Source organism: Balaenoptera borealis (genome assembly GCF_965194805.1).
Source record: "Balaenoptera borealis genome assembly, chromosome: 20".
Taxonomy (NCBI): Eukaryota; Metazoa; Chordata; class Mammalia; order Artiodactyla; family Balaenopteridae; genus Balaenoptera; species Balaenoptera borealis.
The window spans coordinates 48,264,247-48,282,871 of NC_138879.1; the positions used below are offsets into that span (position 1 = coordinate 48,264,247).

General features: G+C 56.0%; 1 protein-coding gene across 1 annotated transcript in view; it reads right to left on the reverse strand.

Annotated features, from left to right (window-relative positions):
* Nucleotides 1-1,470: 1,470 nt before the first annotated feature.
* Nucleotides 1,471-18,625, reverse strand: part of RTN4RL1 (reticulon 4 receptor like 1) — a 73,045-nt gene continuing 55,890 nt past the window's right edge. Inside the window, exon 2 of the mRNA XM_082370723.1 lies at nucleotides 1,471-4,639. Within this exon, the coding sequence (XP_082226849.1) occupies nucleotides 3,318-4,639 (1,322 nt within the window). The 3' untranslated portion in view covers nucleotides 1,471-3,317. The remainder of the gene's footprint in view (nucleotides 4,640-18,625) is intronic.

Below are 18,625 nucleotides of genomic sequence, written 5' to 3' on the forward strand. Positions count from 1 at the left end.
ATGTAGACCCTTGTTCAACGCTTGTTGAATGAAGGGTAGGGAGCCAGCCAAGCTCTGGGGCCTGGGGAGGAACTTGTGGAGAGAAACGCTGAGACCACTGGTGGTCACCCAGCCCCTCCTGAAGGCCACACCCCCAGAGAGGGGGGCTGTGTGGCTGGAGGTGAGAGAGGAAGATGAGGAGATGGCTTCCTCTCGGGGCCTAGGGAAAGTGTTGAGCAAAGATGGCAAAGGGGTCGGCCCCACCACAAACAAAGGGGTGGGGGATGGCCTCAGCCTCGGGGAGGAGGATAGGGCTCCCGAGGCAGGAACCCACACCTCCCTGCCCCGAACCACCTAGGAGGGATGCCGGGTCTGGTGAGTTGAAAGGCCTTAGCTTAACTCCCAACCTGTGAACTTGCTCTGATGTTTCAGACAATGCTGTCATTGTGCCTGTGTAGCATATGAGCTGCTGAGTGACAAGTGATGTCATCCACAATAGAGCTGCTTTTATTCCCTCTACCTCTTAGAGGAGCAAGCTGCTAAAATACACCTGGCGTCTGGGCCCTTCTGCCTTGCCTCTAATAACAGTCGGCAACCAGAGACTGTGCTGCGCTTGACAGAAGAGGATCATTTATCAAACATTAGTGTTTCTCGTACTGACATTTCACTTCCATATTACAGGACTTTCTAAGTCTTTTTTTTTAAATTTAATAAAGTGCTTGGACTCTTGATTTTCCTGCTGAGGGCTGTGCTGTCTAAAGTTGGAAATGAAATCAACAACATAACAACATCCTCGGGCTCTAAAGGGACAGCTAGGCCCTGGCACCGGCCTGGGTAAGAACAGGCAGACCACTGGGAGCAAACGCAGGCCAAAGACAATTTGTTCCGCCGTCACGGGACTCCCTTTAGTGTACATTTCCAGCCTTGTACTGAGGAGGCTTTGTCCAGGCCTGGAAACACAGCCTCTTTCCTCTACCTGGGGAACTCTCTCCTGTCTCCAAAGCCAGCGAGGCGGGTGCAGCCTCCAGACCCCATCCACGTCCACTGCTACATGGGTCGGGCCCCAGCTTCCTGGAATCCCCTCTGGGCCCTAGGAACTGGCAGGTCCCTTCCGGCCGCCCCCGAGCCCCCTTAAGAATCAATAGCTCAGCTGCTGCTGTGAAGCTCTTGGGAACAGGCCGGGAATGATCCAGGGCCAGACTGCTCCGGAGACGGCCACAGAGATGGTGCCGACCCAGCGCAGCCAGAGCGTGGGATGAGTCACGTCCTGTGCCGGTGAGGGAAGGACCATGGGACCGAGAATGTGTGTGTGTGTGTTCACGCGCACACACGGGTCCCAGTGAGTCAGTGTGCCCCTGCTCCAAACAGCTCCTCCCACCAACAAACGCGCTTGCGTCCTCAGAGCTGCACCCAGCCAGGCTCGCCCACCCCATAAAAGCCCAGGATCTGCCACGCCTTCAGGAATTCGGGGTTGGGAAATGAGAAACAGGGTTCTTGTCCAAGAGAATTTTTTTTTATTATTATTTTTCTCTCTTAATTGGATTCAATGTTTCTTGCTCCCGACACACATCCTCTCTGGTGGGGAATTTGGGTTTGTGCAAAGCCAAAAAAGATTGTGCCCGCTCGGACACCAGCCAGCAGCATGGCTGACCTTGACTTGAGCTCCTCTCCCCTGTCTGAGCTTGCGTGCTCCATTCCCTGCACGTCCCCACTCCTGGCCCCTGAGTCTGGCCACCCCCTGACCTCTGCCCGTCCCCGGGGCAACTTCAGAGGGCCCAGGAGGGACGGGGCCTCCGTAATGCAGAAGTGCCTGAGATGGTTCTTGAAATGCCCTCTTTGTTCCCCTTCTGCTAAGGCCACCTGATGCTTTCCCTCCTGCCACCCTACCCAGGACCCTTGCTGGGATGCCCGTCAAAGAGCCTCAAGGAAAAATTCAGCAGCTGAGCCGCGCTGGAGGCCTGGGCTCATGCCCAGAGCATCCCTGACCTGTCCAGACTGTCGCTGGCAGAACACTAGGCTGACAACACTGCCCAGCCTGTTGGACTAACACTGTAGATACTGCCTCACCCGCCGGCCTAAGAAACCCAAAACCCCTTCCTTCCCATTCTCCTTCCAGCCCGTCCCCAGGGCCTAGCCCCCTGATGTCCAACAAGCTGCTTCTGGCTTCTCACCCTGATGCCAACAGCTGCTATGTTGGGAGTGATTGGGTGCTCCGGGGTGGCAGACAGGCTTGTGCTGCATATAAAAACAGGGTGATGCTCCAAGTATCTAAGAATATTGGTCCCCTGAAGTGATTCTTGCTGCCTCCCCTTCTCCCTGACCAACCCCCCCACCCACCCACTGCCCCTTTGCCCCAGGCCCTGGCAAGCCCAGGTTACATGGGGACTACTGTTGCCAGGTTGGGATTCTAGACAAAAATCCTAGAACTCCTTTCTTGCTAGAAGTCACCAATACAATCCTTAGTTCAGCAGATATAGTTTTCCGTATAGTTTATAAACATGATAAGACGTACAGTTTGGTAAGGGAGTAGGGCGAGGACCTGTGCATTTGTGTGTATATATATATACGTAGAGGGTGTGTGTGTGTGTGTGTGTGTGTATATATATATATATATATATATATATATATATATATAAAGTGGACATAGTTAGAAAACTGCACCTCCTGTGAGAACCTCATTGCACATGATGAAGTTCTAAATTTCAGCCTCTGATGATCTTTCCTTTGGTAATTGGTTCTTGGAGCCAGCAGTTGGGCCTGGGTCTGCCAGGGTTGCCTGAGACATCAGGAATGAGAGGCGTTACCCCCGAGGGAGGGACTGAAGGTGGCACATGGTTGGATTCAAGGCAGGGTGACTAAGTGGCCTCAGGCAAGAGCCAAAATGCCACCTGCTCATGTGCTCCCAGATAGCTGGTGGACCCAGCTTCTTTGGTGACCCTTGTCTGTTCTCTGAGTCCTGCTTCCTCCGGAAGAGGCGGGGGCCCTTCAGACCTCTCCAAATGACCAGGATTCCACAGAGCCCAGCTCCCGTGGGGCACTGTCCCATCGTTGCTAATGAAGGATTCGCTCTGCGGCTGTAACTGCCGTGCTGGGTGGCTGCTGTCCATAGGTGCTGGGCCGGGGGCTGGCTGGCACAGCTGCGTGGGATGAACTAATCCCCTCCCGCTTGGGGCTGTACACTTCGGGTTTATCATCCACCGGGCAGGGCCCAGACAGCAGCTGAAGCCTCTCCCAACCTTTGCCTGAAACCCAGCAGATCCTCCACTTGTAAAAAAAAGAAAAGAAATCCCGTTCCTTGGTGGACACGTGGCAGTGCTGGGTGCTGGTGCCCTGCGTCCTCAGCGAAGAGTGACCACCAGCCCCAGTATCCAGGCCAGGAGCGAGGCCCTCAGGGAACTGCCCGAGGAGGCCTGCTGCACCCCGCTGGGGGCACGGATGGGGGTCCTGCGGGCACACTTGCCCTTCCTCTTGGGCCGTGCCGTGGGCATGTCAAAGCTGAACTTGTGCTGGTAGTCAGGGGCATAGTCCTGCAGCTCGTGGGCCTGCTTCCCGGCGCCCGCCTTCGAGACCTGGTTGCGATTCCTGCGGCTGGTGCAGTTCTTGCCCGGCTTCTTGGAGCCCGACCGAGAGCCGGGCAGATGGCCGTGCGGGTGGCCCTTGTCCCTGGCGGGGCCACGGGGTGGGTGGTGTTCCTTGCGGGCGGCCCTGTCGGTGGTGGTGAGCGTGTGCGACTTGATCTGGTGCGGGGACGCCGGCCCCGTGCAGTTCCGGAAGTCCTCGGCCCTCAGCAGCTTCAGGTCCTGGCCATGCAGAGGCTCGGGGGACACGCAAGGGACAGCGGAGCTGGAGCCACGGAACCTCTGCAGCCATTCCCACAGGGAGCGCGCCCGGCAGCCGCAGTCCCAGGCGTTGCCGTTGAGGCGGAGGAACTCCAGGGCCCCCAGGGGTGCCAGGCAGTCGCCCGGCAACTCAGAGAGACTGTTGTTGAAGAGGAAGAGGGTGGTCAGCCTGCGGAGGTCGTGGAAAGCCTTGTGGTGGACCCACTGCAGCTGGTTCTCGTGCAGCAGCAGCCGGTCCAGGTTCACCAGGCCCCGGAAGGTGTCCTGGCCTAGGCTCCACAGCTTGTTGCCGTGGAGAAACAGGTGGCTGAGGTTGACCAGGTCCACAAAGATGTCGTCCTGGAGGTACTCGATGTGGTTGTCCTGCAGGTAGAGGTACTGCAGGCTGTGCAGGCCGCCAAAGATGCCGGCCGGCAGGGCACTGAGCCCACACTTATAGAGGTAGAGGGCATGGAGCTTCACCAGGCCCTGGAAGGTCTCGGGCGCCAGCGTCCGCAGCTGCCGGTTGTCGCCAAGGTCCAGCTCCTCCAGGTGCACGAAGCCCTGGAAGGTGTTGGGGTCGATGAAGGTGATGTTGTTGGAGTAGATCCACAGGGTGACCATGGAGGGGCTGAAGTGGCCCTGCTGGAGGAGGGTGATGCGGTTGTTCTGCAGGAAGATGCGCTCGCTGTCCTCCGGGATGCCCTCGGGGATGGCGGCGAAGTTGTGCGCCTGGCAGCTGACCGTCATGGGTGCGGGGTAGCACACGCAGTCCCCCGGGCAGCCGCCGCCCAGGGGCAGCTCCCCGGCCAGCAGCAGCAGCAGCAGTTCCACACAGCACCCTGGCGGGGAGAGAGAGCACAGCCAGGTCAGGGGCTGCCTGGGAGGCGGGAGACACTCTGGGTGCCGGGCTCGATGGGCACGTGACCCTCCTTGGCCGCTGGGGCTCTGTCCTCGTCTTTGCTGCACTCAGCGGTCTGGGGTCATAGCCCCCCGAGGTCCTGGCTCTTGATGGCTCCCCATGCCCTGGTGCCCCACCTCTACTGGGGGTTCTATCCCAGCTTGGGCTATGAGATGGGTTGGGGTAGAGGCTCTGATCCCCCGGCACCCGGCATACTTCCTTAGCCCCACCCAGCAACCCCCTAGCCCCGCCCATAGCTTCTGAGCCCCGCCCCCTTAGGCTCTGTCAGCCCTGGTAGGATTGGGGTCACAACCCATGGACACAGCAGCTAGCTTCGGGTTCCTGTCCCAGCTCTGCCACTTACTTGCTTTGATCTGCCTGAACAGATAGTGGTGCAAAGTCCTGTTCTAACAAAGTAAATATTCATATGGACTCCTGAAGAGTCTTTTTATTTAAATTATTCCCAATAACAAAGCATGCACGCATGACACCAAAGGTTATCTTGAAGGATTTCTCATTTACAGTGCCTTCCATGTCCTCATGTATGCACCACCCCCTGTGCCTCAGTTTCTTCATTTCTAAATAGTAATAGTTGTCCCTCACAAAGGACGTGTGTGTGTGTGTGTGTGTGTGTGTGTGTGTGTGTGTGATGGACTGGGGGAGGCACCAGGGCTGATGGTTCTGCGGTCCAAGGAGCAGCCAGAATGAGGCTGCCCCCCACTGGGGTCTGCCTTCTGGCCCCTCCCCTCTCCCTGCCTCGCTGGAGATTCCAGGCTGTGGCTGCAAATCAGCCCCTGCCTAGCTATTGTCCCGAGCATTTCCTCTGTAGCTTCCCTCTAATTGGGCATTAATTAGGCATTTGTTAATGGATCCTTAAAATAATTTATTTTCGATGTGTCCAGCCTGTGGTCGGATAATAGCCCCGTGCTCATTATCAGAGCAGCCTCATTACGGACGATCATCATTACCTGCCTTTTTCCAGGGTCGCAGCTGCCCCAGGCAGCCTGGCAGGTATGCCAGTGTTGGGGGGACGGGCTCCAGGCCTGTAGACCCCCACCCTGCAGGGCCGGGCAGCCATCTCGTCTCTGCCCGGTTGGCCTCCCGATCCTTCCCTTCTAGCTTGGCCAGCCAGGCCTCTGGGGAGAGCCGAGGGCCTGAGGCAGTTCGGCTGATTCTTCCTGCTGCCAGCTGTGCCCAGAGCATGTTGAACGAGAGAACCAGCCCTCCCGGCCACTCTCGGGCCAGCCCCGCTCCCAGCCTCAGGCCGGCCGCCACCCCAGCCGTCTGCCTGGGCTCAGGTGGACCTCACCACGACTGCCACTCCCTCTTTCCTCACAGAAACGCCGTCATAAAAAAGTGACAGCGGGCTTCCCTGGTGGCGCAGTGGTTGAGAATCCGCCTGCTAATGCAGGGGACACGGGTTCGAGCCCTGGTCTGGGAAGATCCCACATGCCACGGAGCAGCTGGGCCCGTGAGCCACAACTACTGAGCCTGCGCGTCTGGAGCCTGTGCCCCGCGATGGGAGGGGCCGCGATAGTGAAAGGCCCGCGCACCGCGATGAAGAGCGGTCCCCGCACCGCGATGAAGAGTGGCCCCCACTTGCCTCAACTAGAGAAAGCCCTCGCATGAACCGAAGACCCAACACAGCCAAAAATAAAATAAAATAAATAAATAAAGTAGCTATAAAAAAAAAGAAAAGTGCTTTAAAAAAAAAAAAAAAGTGACAGCTCCCAGCTGTTGGGAGTTATGGGCTCCGAGAGAGTAGCAGCTGCTTCCTGTCCCCCTGTAATCACCTGGCTTTGACAGAACCTTTCCAACACATAAAAATCATCGCACATGATTCGGTTTTTGTATAACTGTGTTTGGTTGCAATTTCAGAGCAGTTATGACCTGGGCGGTGGTGGCGGTGAGAGAGCAGCTGTGAGGTCCCTTTCTGGGCTGGGCCACGCTCTGTGTGGCCCCTGCCCTGCTTCAGTCACTGAAACCATCAGACAGTCTGCAGGCCAGGCCCCGGGCGGGGGGCCTCCTCAGCCTCAGTTTCCCCCTGTGTAACAGGAGTAGGAGAAGATCGCTATGCCAGCGCTCCCCGCATGGAGTCTGACCTCCAGTCCGCGCCACTGCTCTCCTAGGTCTGGCCAGGCGGCCCCGGCCCCGCAGGAGGAGACAGGACGGTGAGCAGCCTCTAGGAGCCTGGGCCCCAAACCCCAGCTGACTCTGGGGGAGCCTGCCCACTGCCTTGAGCCTCCAGCACCCAGGCTGGGAGGAGGGCCCAGCCCACAGCGCCTGCCCGTTCAGAGCCTGCCCCTCCCTCTCTGCTCACCCAGCCCTGCCCAGGCTGCCCCCAGGGAGGTGCCCCCACCCTGCCACTCTGAGGGAGCCCAGGGTGCCCCTCCTAGCTCAAGGGTGTTCAGGGGGCTCACTGTGCTGACGGGGACAGGGCTGGGGCCATTCGTGGGAACCACAGGGCCACAGCAGACCCCACCCCCTGGGGTCCTGCAAAGACAAGGCATTTCCTTCCCTTAAGTCAGGCAGGGAGAGCCGCTCACGGTGGGAGCAGCTCGAGCCTGGCAGGCTCAGCGCTAATACCGCCCACACCTGTGCGGCTTGTAGTTTACAGAGTGCTTCTGCGCAGACTCCTGTGACCCTCAGAACTACCCTGCCTGGTGGGGGCTGGGGGAGTTTTCCTGCCGCCTGACCTGGGGTGGGGCAGACAGCCCCTCTGCCTGCTGCTGTGGCTCGTCTCTGCAAGGCCCCGGGAGGGGATTCTCTGAAGTGGTCCCCAGAGAGGCGGGGCAGGGGGGTGCTCCACGAAGAGCCACACCCCTCCCTCAGGCAGGTGCCCCCAGGGGTGCTGGGGCACGGGGGAAAACAGGCGAAGACCATGGTTTGGGTAAAAGAGCCAACTGTACAAAAATCTAGGCGTGGGCTTAGCAGCTGGCGTGTGAACACACTTTGGCAGGTGGGAGGGGTCAGATATCGGGGTGGGGGGCGGGTGGTGTAAAGGCGGCACCCAGGGCAGGAGCCACTGTGCTGTTGTTCCTCTGAGAGGGGCCCAGGAGAAGGCAGGGACCCCAGCCGATGCTTAGAGCTGCTCTCCATCCTCCGGTACCGTCCAGATGCCAGGGGACCTGGGCCAGGGAAACCGCCCTTGCAGGTACCCCTGCCCCCTCCCACTGGGCACTGGGGTGGGTCTCACCTGAGTCTGCTTCTCCACCCTGGAAGCCGGTCCCATCTTCAAGGCCGGCCCTGGACCAGCTCTCCCAGCCAATCCCACCTGCCTCTGGCACCCCTGCCTGAGCCAGCGGCTGCCCTGGCCATGGATCACCACCCTGCCCGCTTCTTCCCAGGCAGGCTCCGCACTGCATCACCACGGCTCCTCCTCTGCCCCCGTGCCCCCTCTGTGTTGCCCATGGGAGCCCCGACCCGCTGATTGCTGATTAATGTACTAACAATGACATCGGTGCCTTTGCTGTGCATTTTAAGATCGCAAGTTAGCAGGAATCAAAGTCTCCACGGAGGAGCCTTGCACTTCCTCTCATCAGCCTCCTTGCCCCCTCCTGGGGGGGGGGGCCAAGGGGGTCGCTCTGCCTGACAGGGCTGAAGAAAGCAAGGCGGGGACTCAAACTCTGGACTTCCTCAGGTTCTCCTCCGCCGCCCCCTCCTCCCCCTGCTCCCCCCACTCCTCCAGGGGCATCCACCTGACTGCTCAGCTGCTCCCAGACCTCCTGGCCTCCCACACATGAGCTCACACACATCTCCGCAGCCTCATTCATTCCCTCCTCCATTCAACACTTGCTGCCAGAGTCCTGGAGTATCCTGAGTGCCGGGGTGGGGAGGGGCCTGGGATGAACTTGGCAGGTCCTCGTGGACTAACAGATGGGGGGTCTCAATACCAGGCAGTCCAGCAGGTGCCAGGCCCAGAGCAGGCATCTAGGCGTGTGCATGGGGGAGGCACCTGCTGCCTTGTGCCACCTCCTCCGCAAAGTCCTCTTGCTCCCCTGCCAGCACAAAGGATGTGCAGGAAAAGAGAGCCGGTACTGTTTTCATGTCCTCCTTCCTACAAACCCCCAAACCCCTCATCTGCTGAGCAGGGACCTGTGGGGGCCGGGGTGAGTAGCGGGTGCATGGGCGGGCCCCTCACCCAGTCCACTCCGCAGCCCATTCATAAGATAGGGGCTGGACCTGGTGGGATGGGTGGAAAGGGCATTCCAGGCAGAGGGCACAGCACGTGCAAAGGTACTGAGGTGGGGAAGCAGGTGGCAGGCCCTCTCTCAGCCTCTAAGTAATCAGAGCTCCCTAAGATGCTGTAACTACAGCTCGGCTGGGTGAGGGGCACCCAGGGCTGGGGAGGCCAGACAGCTCCCTACTGGGACCAGCCCTGACAGAGCCCCTGCTCCTGTCCCAGGCCAGATGGCCAGCGTGGCAGGGGTCCTGTAGCTTCCCCGCCCCCGGAAGCAGGAAGGGAGCTAACCAAACAGGACCCAGCCCTGAGTACCAGGTTCTTTACATGGGATCCTCATGACACCCCACGGGTGCCGCACCATTTCACAGAGGAGGAAATGAGTCACAGAGGGGCGTGGCCGACCAAGGCCACACAGCTGGTGAGCAGGGCAGGTGGGGCAGCCTCATCTGAGGGCTGGTCTGTCCGCCCTGGACCCAAGGTCTTGGGCCTCACCCTGACCTGAGTCTGGTGCCTGCCCCTCCCTACGCCTGTGCAGGGACAGCCCGATGGGTTGGCATCCCCAGGAGCCCCCGGGCAGCTCCGTGGGGCTCTCTGAGGCTTCGAGACTGGTCAGCCATGTGGTCAATCCTTCTGCCTCTGCAGCCTGCCCTCCCCCTGCCCTGGGCTCGGCTCCCGGCCCACCTGCTGCGCCAGCCTTGCCAGATGCTCCTCTCTAAGCTAACGGGATGACTGCTGGCTGGATGACAGCCTCAGGCCAGGCCAGCTGTGCTCACAGAGCGACTGGCGCCTCAGGCCACTCAGCACGGTCCCTTCGTGCCACACCCAAGCACAGGCCACTTCCCGGAGACAAGGACGCCAGCCAGGGCAGAGCTGGGCTTTCCTCCTCCTCTGGTCCTCTCAGTGCTGGGCGTGTCCTGCTCCAGCGTATGTGTGTGCTGTCCCCTCTTGCCCGGAGCACTTCTCAGGATACCTGCAGGGCACCTCACCATTCAGGTCCCTCCTCATGTCACCTTCTCAGTGAGGCCTTCCCCAGCAGCCTATTTTATTTTATTTTTATTATTATTTTGGCCATGCCGCTCGGATTGTGGGATCTTAGTTCCCTGATCAGGGATTGAACCCGAGTCCTCAGCAGTGGAAGCGCGGAGTCCTAACCACTGGACCGCTAGGGAATTCTCCCCAGCAGCCTATTTTAAATGGCTTCTTTCTTGTTTTACTTTTCCCCATAACATTCATTCTCTCCTAATAAATTCACCTCATTTATTTATTTATCTTGTTCATTTTCTGTCTCCCCTCACTGAGTGGGCAGCTCCATGAGGACAATGATTTTGTCTGGTGTGTACCCTGCTGTACCCCCCAGGGCCTAGAACAGTGCCTGGCATACAGTAGGTGCTCAAGAAGAAAACCCTAGGCCCAGAGCCTGGCTCATAGTAGTTGCTCAATAAACATAATGGTTCTTATTAGTACAGAGGCCTCCAGCGTGACAGTAGAGACTCAGCCTTGGCTCTCTCCCAAGGGGCCCTTGGCCAGCAGAGAGGTGACAGGTGGTGAGGGCTCTGGGAGGGAAGATACACACCAGGCCTGCCTGAGGCCCGGGGCAGGTGACCAGAGCAAGTTTGCCTGAGACTCGTGGGGTTCCCAGGACACAGGATTTTCAGTGCTAATATCTGAAAGTCCCAAACAAATGTTTGTCATCCTACCTGGGGACCAGGACTGTGCCCTAGCCCCCCAAAAACCTCTGGCCACAGGATGGGGAGGGAATAAACAGGCAGGCATGAAGCGTGAGTGTTCTCCAGACACCCACAGCTCAGGCCCTGTGCCTGCAGCCGGGGCCCTAGACAGAGCCTGTGTATGTGTATGTGGATCTGTGCACATCTACGTGTGTGTTTATCTATGTGTGTGTACATGGCCATGTGCACGTATCTGAATACATGCATGTGCATATGTCAGCACACACTTGTGTCTGGAGACCATCAAGGGGGCTGGCCACCCAATGCTTTCATCTTGAGCATCCCGAACTCCACCCTGGAGAGGGGTCAGGGCCCTCTTCCGAGGAGAGGCACACCCGTCCTTGACATCCCCGTCTTATCTCAGCGCCCACTCTGGCTTTGCCTATAGCTCCCGCTCTCCTCCTGACACGCTGAATTATGTACCCACTCCAAGCCCCTCCAGCACACCAGGATCAGTCTCAGCTGGGAAGTGGGCGGCCCCTTGTTGGAATAACCTTTCAGCTTTCACCTGCTGCAGCTAGTCCCCCGAGCAGGCCTGGCCGGGAACGCCGTGCTAATTGGGCTGCTGAGCTCTCAGGGGGCCTTGTTGGAGCAAACTTGGGCTCCCCTATCTTTTGCCTACCCGTGTCTACCACTCCTCGCTTCGGGGGTCCCTGCATGGGCAGGGGAGGTGGGGGGGACACCAGAGGCCGGCACAGGCAGCTCTGTATCCATGAACAGCCTGGGCCTGGGACCAGCCTCAGTGGGAGCACGTATCAGCTGGACAAGCTCAGGCAGGTCACTAAAGCTCCACAGCCTCAGTTTCTTAGTCCGGGAACTAGGAGTCAGAACATCTGCCTTCTTGGGTGTCGGCAGCACTCAGTGAGGCTGTGCCTTGAACCGGTACCAGGTTCAGCTGCAGGGGAGGTGCTTCCAAGGCTGATGATTGCTTTACAGCTACTGCATCAAAGGGAGCCGCTGCACTCCCGCCCCCGTGGACCCTGGCTTTCGCCCCACCCACCCTGGTGCGCCCAGACCCAAGAGGCTTGGCAGAGGGACCTGATAGATCAGATACCGAGTCAGAGCTCAAGCTCAAGTTCATGTTCCCTGCCGGGCCTTGGCTGCCCCAGGGCTTAGCACGTGGGAACGGGGTCTTGACCCCTGTGCTTGGCCCTCTCTCCCAGTCCATCCTCCCACACCTGGAGCTGCCATCTCTCTGCACAAAGCCCAGGGCATGTGAGCTCTACCTTCAGCTCGTGAAGCTCCCCTGGGGCTCATAATATGTGTCCACTGTTACTCAAATTTGCTTCTCAGTTTGGGGGCCCCAAAACCTGGACTGTGGCAGCCCAGACTCCAAGGCTGAGGGCGAGGGCCTCTGAGAGCCAGACCTTCCCGGAGCTTTTTTTTTTTTTTTTTTTTTTTTAAAGATTTATTATTATTTTTTTTTTATTTTTATTTTTGGCTGCATTGAGTCTTTTTTTTTTTTATAGCTACTTTTATTTTTATTTATTTATTTATTTTTGGCTGTGCTGGGTCTTCGGTTCGTGCGAGGGCTTTCTCTAGTTGCGGCAAGTGGGGACCACTCTTCATCGCGGTGCGGGGACCGCTCTTCATCACGGTGCGCGGGCCTTTCACTATCGCGGCCCCTCCCGTTGCGGGGCACAGGCTCCAGACGCGCAGGCTCAGTAGTTGTGGCTCACGGGCCCAGCCGCTCCGTGGCATGTGGGATTTTCCCAGACCAGGGCTCGAACCCGTGTCCCCTGCATTAGCAGGCAGATTCTCAACCACTGCGCCACCAGGGAAGCCCTTCCCGGAGCTTTTGAGAAGGTTCTGGGCTCTGCCTCCTCCCTGGGGAACCAACTGTCCCTCCCCTCAAACCCCAGAAACCTGTGGGCCCACCTGCAACCAGACAGGCCCACTGACACCCAAGTGGTATCTACGGTGTAATCAGTGGGGCTGGGAACCTCTGTGGGGGTGGGGCAGTCCTCAGGGGCAAGTGTCTATTGAGATGCCTGCTTAGGGAGTCCCTGAGGGGGGTGTGAGGGAGAGGGAGTGGTGGGCAGTGCTCTACCAATCCCTGAAGGCCCTGGCATCGGGTGACACAAAACAGAAGACGGGACCCAGCCTTGAGAAGCAGGTGAGGCACTCTCCACCAGGAGCCCTTGTTCCGAGTCCCCGGAACAGCTGCCCCTTCCATGCTGTCCGTGAAATGCCTTCAGAGCTCACATCCGGGGTATCGATCATCCCCGTTCTGAATCTGTCCCCCAGTTCTTTCATTCACGTGAGAAACAGCTCTGTGCTTGGTGCTACAACAGTAAGGGACATGGCTCCTTCCCTCATGGAGCCTACATTCTAGGGGGAGACGATTTTAACAACCACACAAGCCCAAACTGACACAGGGTGGTGGGCACTGGGGACACAGGAGGGGGTTAAGAGTGAGATGAATGGAGGGCCTCTCTGAGCAGTGACACTTGAGTTGAAACCTGAAGATTAAGAAGGAGCTGAGGAACAGCTTTCCAGGCAGTGGGAACAGAAGGTGCAAAGGCCCTGGGGCAGGACTGACTGGGTGCGGATGAGGGAGAGGGGCATGAGATGTGGTCAGAAAGGCAGGAGGCAGGCCTTGCAGGGCTTTAAAAGCCTCAGTCAAGGGCTTCCCTGGTGGCGCAGTGGTTGAGAAACTGCCTGCCAATGCAGGGGACACAGGTTCGAGCCCTGGTCTGGGAAGATCCCACATGCCGCGGAGCAACTAGGCCCGTGAGCCACAATTACTGAGCCTGCGCATCTGGAGCCTGTGCTCTGCAACAAGAGAGGCCGCGATAGTGAGAGGCCCGCGCACTGCGGTGAAGAGTGGCCCCCACTTGCCGCAATTAGAGAAAGCCCTCGCACAGAAACGAAGACCCAACACAGCCATAAATTTAAAAAAAAAAAAAAAAAAAAAAAAAGCCTCAGTCAAGAGGCTGGATCTGGGAATTCCCTGGCGGTCCAGTGGTTAGGGCTCTGCACTTCCACTGCAGGCGCGGGTTCGATCCCTGGTTGGGGAACTAAGATCCCGCATGCCATGTGGCACGGCCAAACAAAAAAAAAAGAGTTTGGATCTGATGCTGTGTCTGGCAGGAAGCCAATGAAGAGCCTGAAGTAGGAGAAACTTGATTGAATTTGGGGGCACTGCTTTTGGAGCATGGATTTGTGGGAGCAAGAAGGGAGGCAGGGAGGCCTATGGCTGTCATCCATAAGAGATGTGGGTGGTCCAGAAGGGGTAGGGGCCATGGAGACAGAGAGCAGTGGACAGATTGAGAAACATCTGGGATGTAGAATTGACAGGACATACAGATGGACCAGCGTGAGGGAGACGGGGTGGGTACAGAGGATAAGGGTACAGTAAGATGGGAGGAGCCTAGGGAAACAGGTATAGGGGCCAACAAGAGCTCCACTTAGGATGTACAAAGTCCTAAGCCTTATAGAGATGACTAGTTGGAAGCTGGATGTACAAAACTGGAGCCCCGAGGTGAGAAGAACACTTGGGAGGCATTGGCATAGGGATGGTATTTAAATCTGTGGGAATGGATGAGGTCACCTCTGAGAGTCAAGAAAGAAGATAGAGGCGGGACTTCCCTGGGGGTCCAGTGGTTAAGACTCCACGTTTCCGATGCAGGGGGCCCAGGTTCAACCGCTGGTAGAGGAAGTTCTGTGTGACACACGGCATGGCCAAAAAAAGAGAGAGAAAGAGAGAAGATAGAGGATTGAGGCCTCTGGCAACACAGTGATTCTGAAGGCACATAAAGGAGAAGGAACGGGAGACGAGGTCAGAGGAAAGTCGAGAAGCGTGGCTTGACCAAAGCCAAGAGCGTTTCCAGAAGGAAGGAGGAATCAGCTGTGACGAGAGTGGCTGAGAGTTTACGCGAGGATTGAGGAGTGTCCAGTTGATTTGGTAACATGCAGGTAATCGGTGATGCTGGAAAGTTCATTTCTGGTAGAAAGGTGGGGGCAGAAGGCTTGCTGGAGTGGAATGAAGAGTCGATGGGAGGTGAGGAGGGGAGATAGCATTGTATCAGTCAGCACAGGCTAGGGCACGCTGATGGGACAAGGGACCCAGAGTCTCCACAGCTCACAACAACGAAAACTGGGTTCTCGCTAAGGCAGGGCAGCTGAGGCTCCGCTCAGGGACCAGGCGGAGAGCTCATTCTCCGCCCAGAACACTGCCGGTCTCGTGGCAGAGGGGACAGAGGTCGTGCCCAGTGACTGGCTCTCGAGGCTTTCGCTTCCAGTGATGCACCTCACTTCGGCTCATGCTTCACTGGTCAAAGTCACTCACAGGGCCCAGCCTGTCATCAGTGGGATAGGAAACAATACTCCCAGGGGACTCAGGGAACAACATCTGTGAGCACCCAGAGGCCCCTCATTGGGGGAAGTTTGGCTGTGAAGGGAGCAGAGAGACTGGACAGGACCTGGAGGGGCGTGGGGTCCAGGGAGGTTGTTTGTTTTTTAAGATGGAAGAAACTGGAATCTGTTTGCATGTTCCTGGGGATGATCCAGGAGGAAAGAGAGAGAAAAACTGATGCATTAGGAGTGAGAGGGCCAAAGAGACAAAGATCCAGAGCTCCAAGGGAACACCTCCCGCGCTGTAACAGGAGGGAATACGATATATGCAGAGGAGACAATGAGTTAGCCTCCGAGGGCTTCTATTTTCTCCAGGAGGTAAGTGGGGGTCATCAGCTGAGGGCGAAGGTAGGGAAGAGGGTGGGAGTTTGAGGAGGAAGAAGACAGAATGAAACAGGCTCTCTGTGTGGTAGGAAATCAAGCCACCCTGGTCACAGGAGAGGTCTGTGGAGACAATGAAACAGAAAGTGTTTGCACACCCACTGCCCCAGCCCCTGCCCAAGTTCTCCTTGCCTCTAGCTGGACAGTTGGGGCTGTCTGGCCCCTCCAATGAAGCCTGCTCACGTCACTGCCCTGCTGACAGTACGTTAGCTCAGTAAATATTTACTCCACCCCTTTTCCTCTGGCCAGGCACCATGTCAGGAGGGCTCTGGGGACAAAAGACCCAGTTCCTGGCCTCCATGAGCTGACAGTCTCCCCAGATGCCTTCAGGATAGTATGTTGTGGACATCTGTCACTCCTTCCGGTCACCCAGCCGCTAAACCCCCTTCCTGTACTTGGGAGATCTCCCAGTTTAGATAAATAAGCCCTTCCCTCCTTGTGGAAGCTGAAAAGGTCCGTCCCTCACTTTCCCAGCCTCCCTTGCAGCTCCAGCAGGGCCCAGGGCCTGGGCTCTGCCCCTCGACACAGCTACCCTAGACTTCTGAGCTAGGAGTTAGTGAGGCAGATAAGCAGGGGCCCGAGCAGGATCCATGCTTGCCAGGATGGCAGCAGTGGCAGAGCCAACGGGGGCAGGGACTGTGGCGGGAACATTGGAGGTGCCCGCTGGAGGTGTCTTTGCTTCATTTGGGGCGTTGTTCCTGCCTGTGGAGTCCCCAACCCTCTGGGAGATTCTGTGAATGACCCAGTATCTTTTAAATAAATTTGCCTTTTATTTAAATTAGTCAAGGCAGGTGTCTGTTGCTTGCAAATAAGAATCCTCACACATGTGAGGTCCCTCCAGCTGAGCATGGCTCCCAAGCCCACCCATGGTCTGGCCCTGCTCCCCTGATTCCCACTCTCCCTGACTCACTCCCCTCTCCCTGCCTTCTTGTGGCAGCAGCACCCTAAGTTCCCTGGGGGTGGGGTGGGGGGACCACCCCTCCCTCATTGCAGGTGATTTAGGAGGCAGGGCAATCAACCCTGGCTCAGCCAATTAGACTCTCCCTCAGGAAATTGAACCTGAACGTGAAGCAGAGTGATTCGGCTGTTTCACCCTGGTGGGGCTGTCCTGAGGACACCGCCCCAGGAGTTCTTTCCATTAAGACCCCCAGGGCCACCTTGGTCCCTGCCCTCCCCAGAGCTGGGCTGTTCAGCTTCTCCTTTGGGTCCCATTTTCTTTCTGCAGAGGTCCATCCAACACCCTTCTTCTTGGCTATCAGGATCCAAATTTTCTTCAGCTCTCAGGCAGCCACATGCTCTAGAGGAGCCAGGCTCCTCCCCAGCCCAGGAAGTGGGACTTTATTCCTCTACTCCACTGTCAGTGATTGGTTTAAACAGGAGCATGTGACTCCATTCTGACCAATAAGACACAAAGAGAATCTGCTGAGAGACTTCTGGGAAAATTTGTCCTCCTCTTCAAAAGAAACACAAGGAAGGGGTGTTCTCTTTTCCTGCCTCTGAGTGTGGTTGGGTGAGGATGAAATGCATGCAACCTTAAGGGGACCAGCCTAAAGATCAAAGCCAGCTCGGCAAAGACTACGGAGCACCAAGATGGAGAGAACCTGGATCCATCCTGACCTTGTGGAACCAATGAGTCCACCAATCCTGGGATCTGCAAACTTCTTGGTGTATGACATAACAAATCCTCTTCTTGTTGGGCTTTCAATTACTTACAGCCAAAGTGTCCTAACTAACATACCTTCCAATGAGTTCCTCTTCTGCTTTAGTCAGCCAGACTAGATTTCTCCAGCTTGCAACCAAACAAGTGTACATTATGTACCTGGTAACCGCATGACTCGGTGGCTCACACAGGACCTGCTCCAGGAAGCCTCCGCAGACCCTACCTTCTGTGTTTTTGTGGGTTTTTTTCAACTTTATTGAGACATAACTGGCCAATAAAATTGTAATATATTTGAAGCATACATCATGATAATTATGTGTGTGTTTATATATGTATTATATATAAACATAAATTATATATAAAACATGTATATAATTTCATGAGAACATTTAAGTTTACTCTCTTACAAATTTTAATTACACAACATAGCATGTCAACTCTATTAGTCAAGTTACATTTTAGATCCTCAGACTTTATTCATCTTATAGCTGAAAGTTTGTACTTTCAGACCAACTTCTATTTTTCCCACCCCCAGGGAGTAGAAATACATTGGCCAGACCCTACCTTCTGGGTTAGACCGTCCACTCTCCTCAGTGCCTTCCCTCTCACTGCACTCCCCACTCAAAGTCACCTGCCTTCACCACCAGAGGTGTGGAACTACTGGGGTGTCCAATTGGTGCCTGGTACATGGAGCTTATCTGTGCATAACTGGTGAGTAAATGAATGAATGAATGAGTTAGCTGATGTAATTCTAGCCAAAAGCAAGGAAACCAGGTGCTTTAGTTAGCTGAGATGGCTTATAGTGGGTAAACATATACAATATATAATATACAGTAAATTTTAGCAGCTGGAGGACCCCAGGGTAGGGACCTCATGCTGAAGAGGATAACTGAGTTTACCAGGCATTTCAGGTCTCACCTCACAAACCTTGCTCTCTTGACCCTTTTGCAGAATCTGTCTTGACTGGCTACTTAAGACGCTCGGCAGGAATGCTTCAGATGGGTCTGTGGTGTTCTGTGTGTTAAACTGAGCACCAGGCTCAGAGATGTTAACTTGCATATTCGCTGTACCTTATATATGCTTGCATTTACTATTTAATAAAAAAAATCAATCAAGCAAACAAAAAAAATACCCTGCCAAGTTTAGCTGAGAATCTCAGGTCCCAGGCCTTGAACTGCTTCCTCCTCTCTGTTGGTAGGGCCCCGTACTTTCTTCAGGGGCCCTAGTCTGGCCAGCCACCAGCACATGCCAGCCTCTGACCCTTATCCAGAGAGCTTTAGCCCAGGTAGCACGGGCTTCCCGGTGTCCCCAAACCCTATTTTCCACCGCAAGGTTTTTCTTTAAAGTCACTCTTGATCATTTGTTTTAATTTTAAAGTAATACTTGCTAATTGTGGAAAATGTGAAAAGCATAGAACTAAAAAGGAAAAATCACCACAATCCCATTACCCTTGACAACCATCCACAGTGCCTTGCTGTACCTTCTTATGAGACTTCCTTCATTTACGTAGGGATATATAAAATTTAAATAAAAATTTTATTTAAAGCAAGAAAATTGGGATCATGCTATATAAGCAGCTCTGTATCCTGCCTTTTCCACTTAACTTATTCATTCATTCAG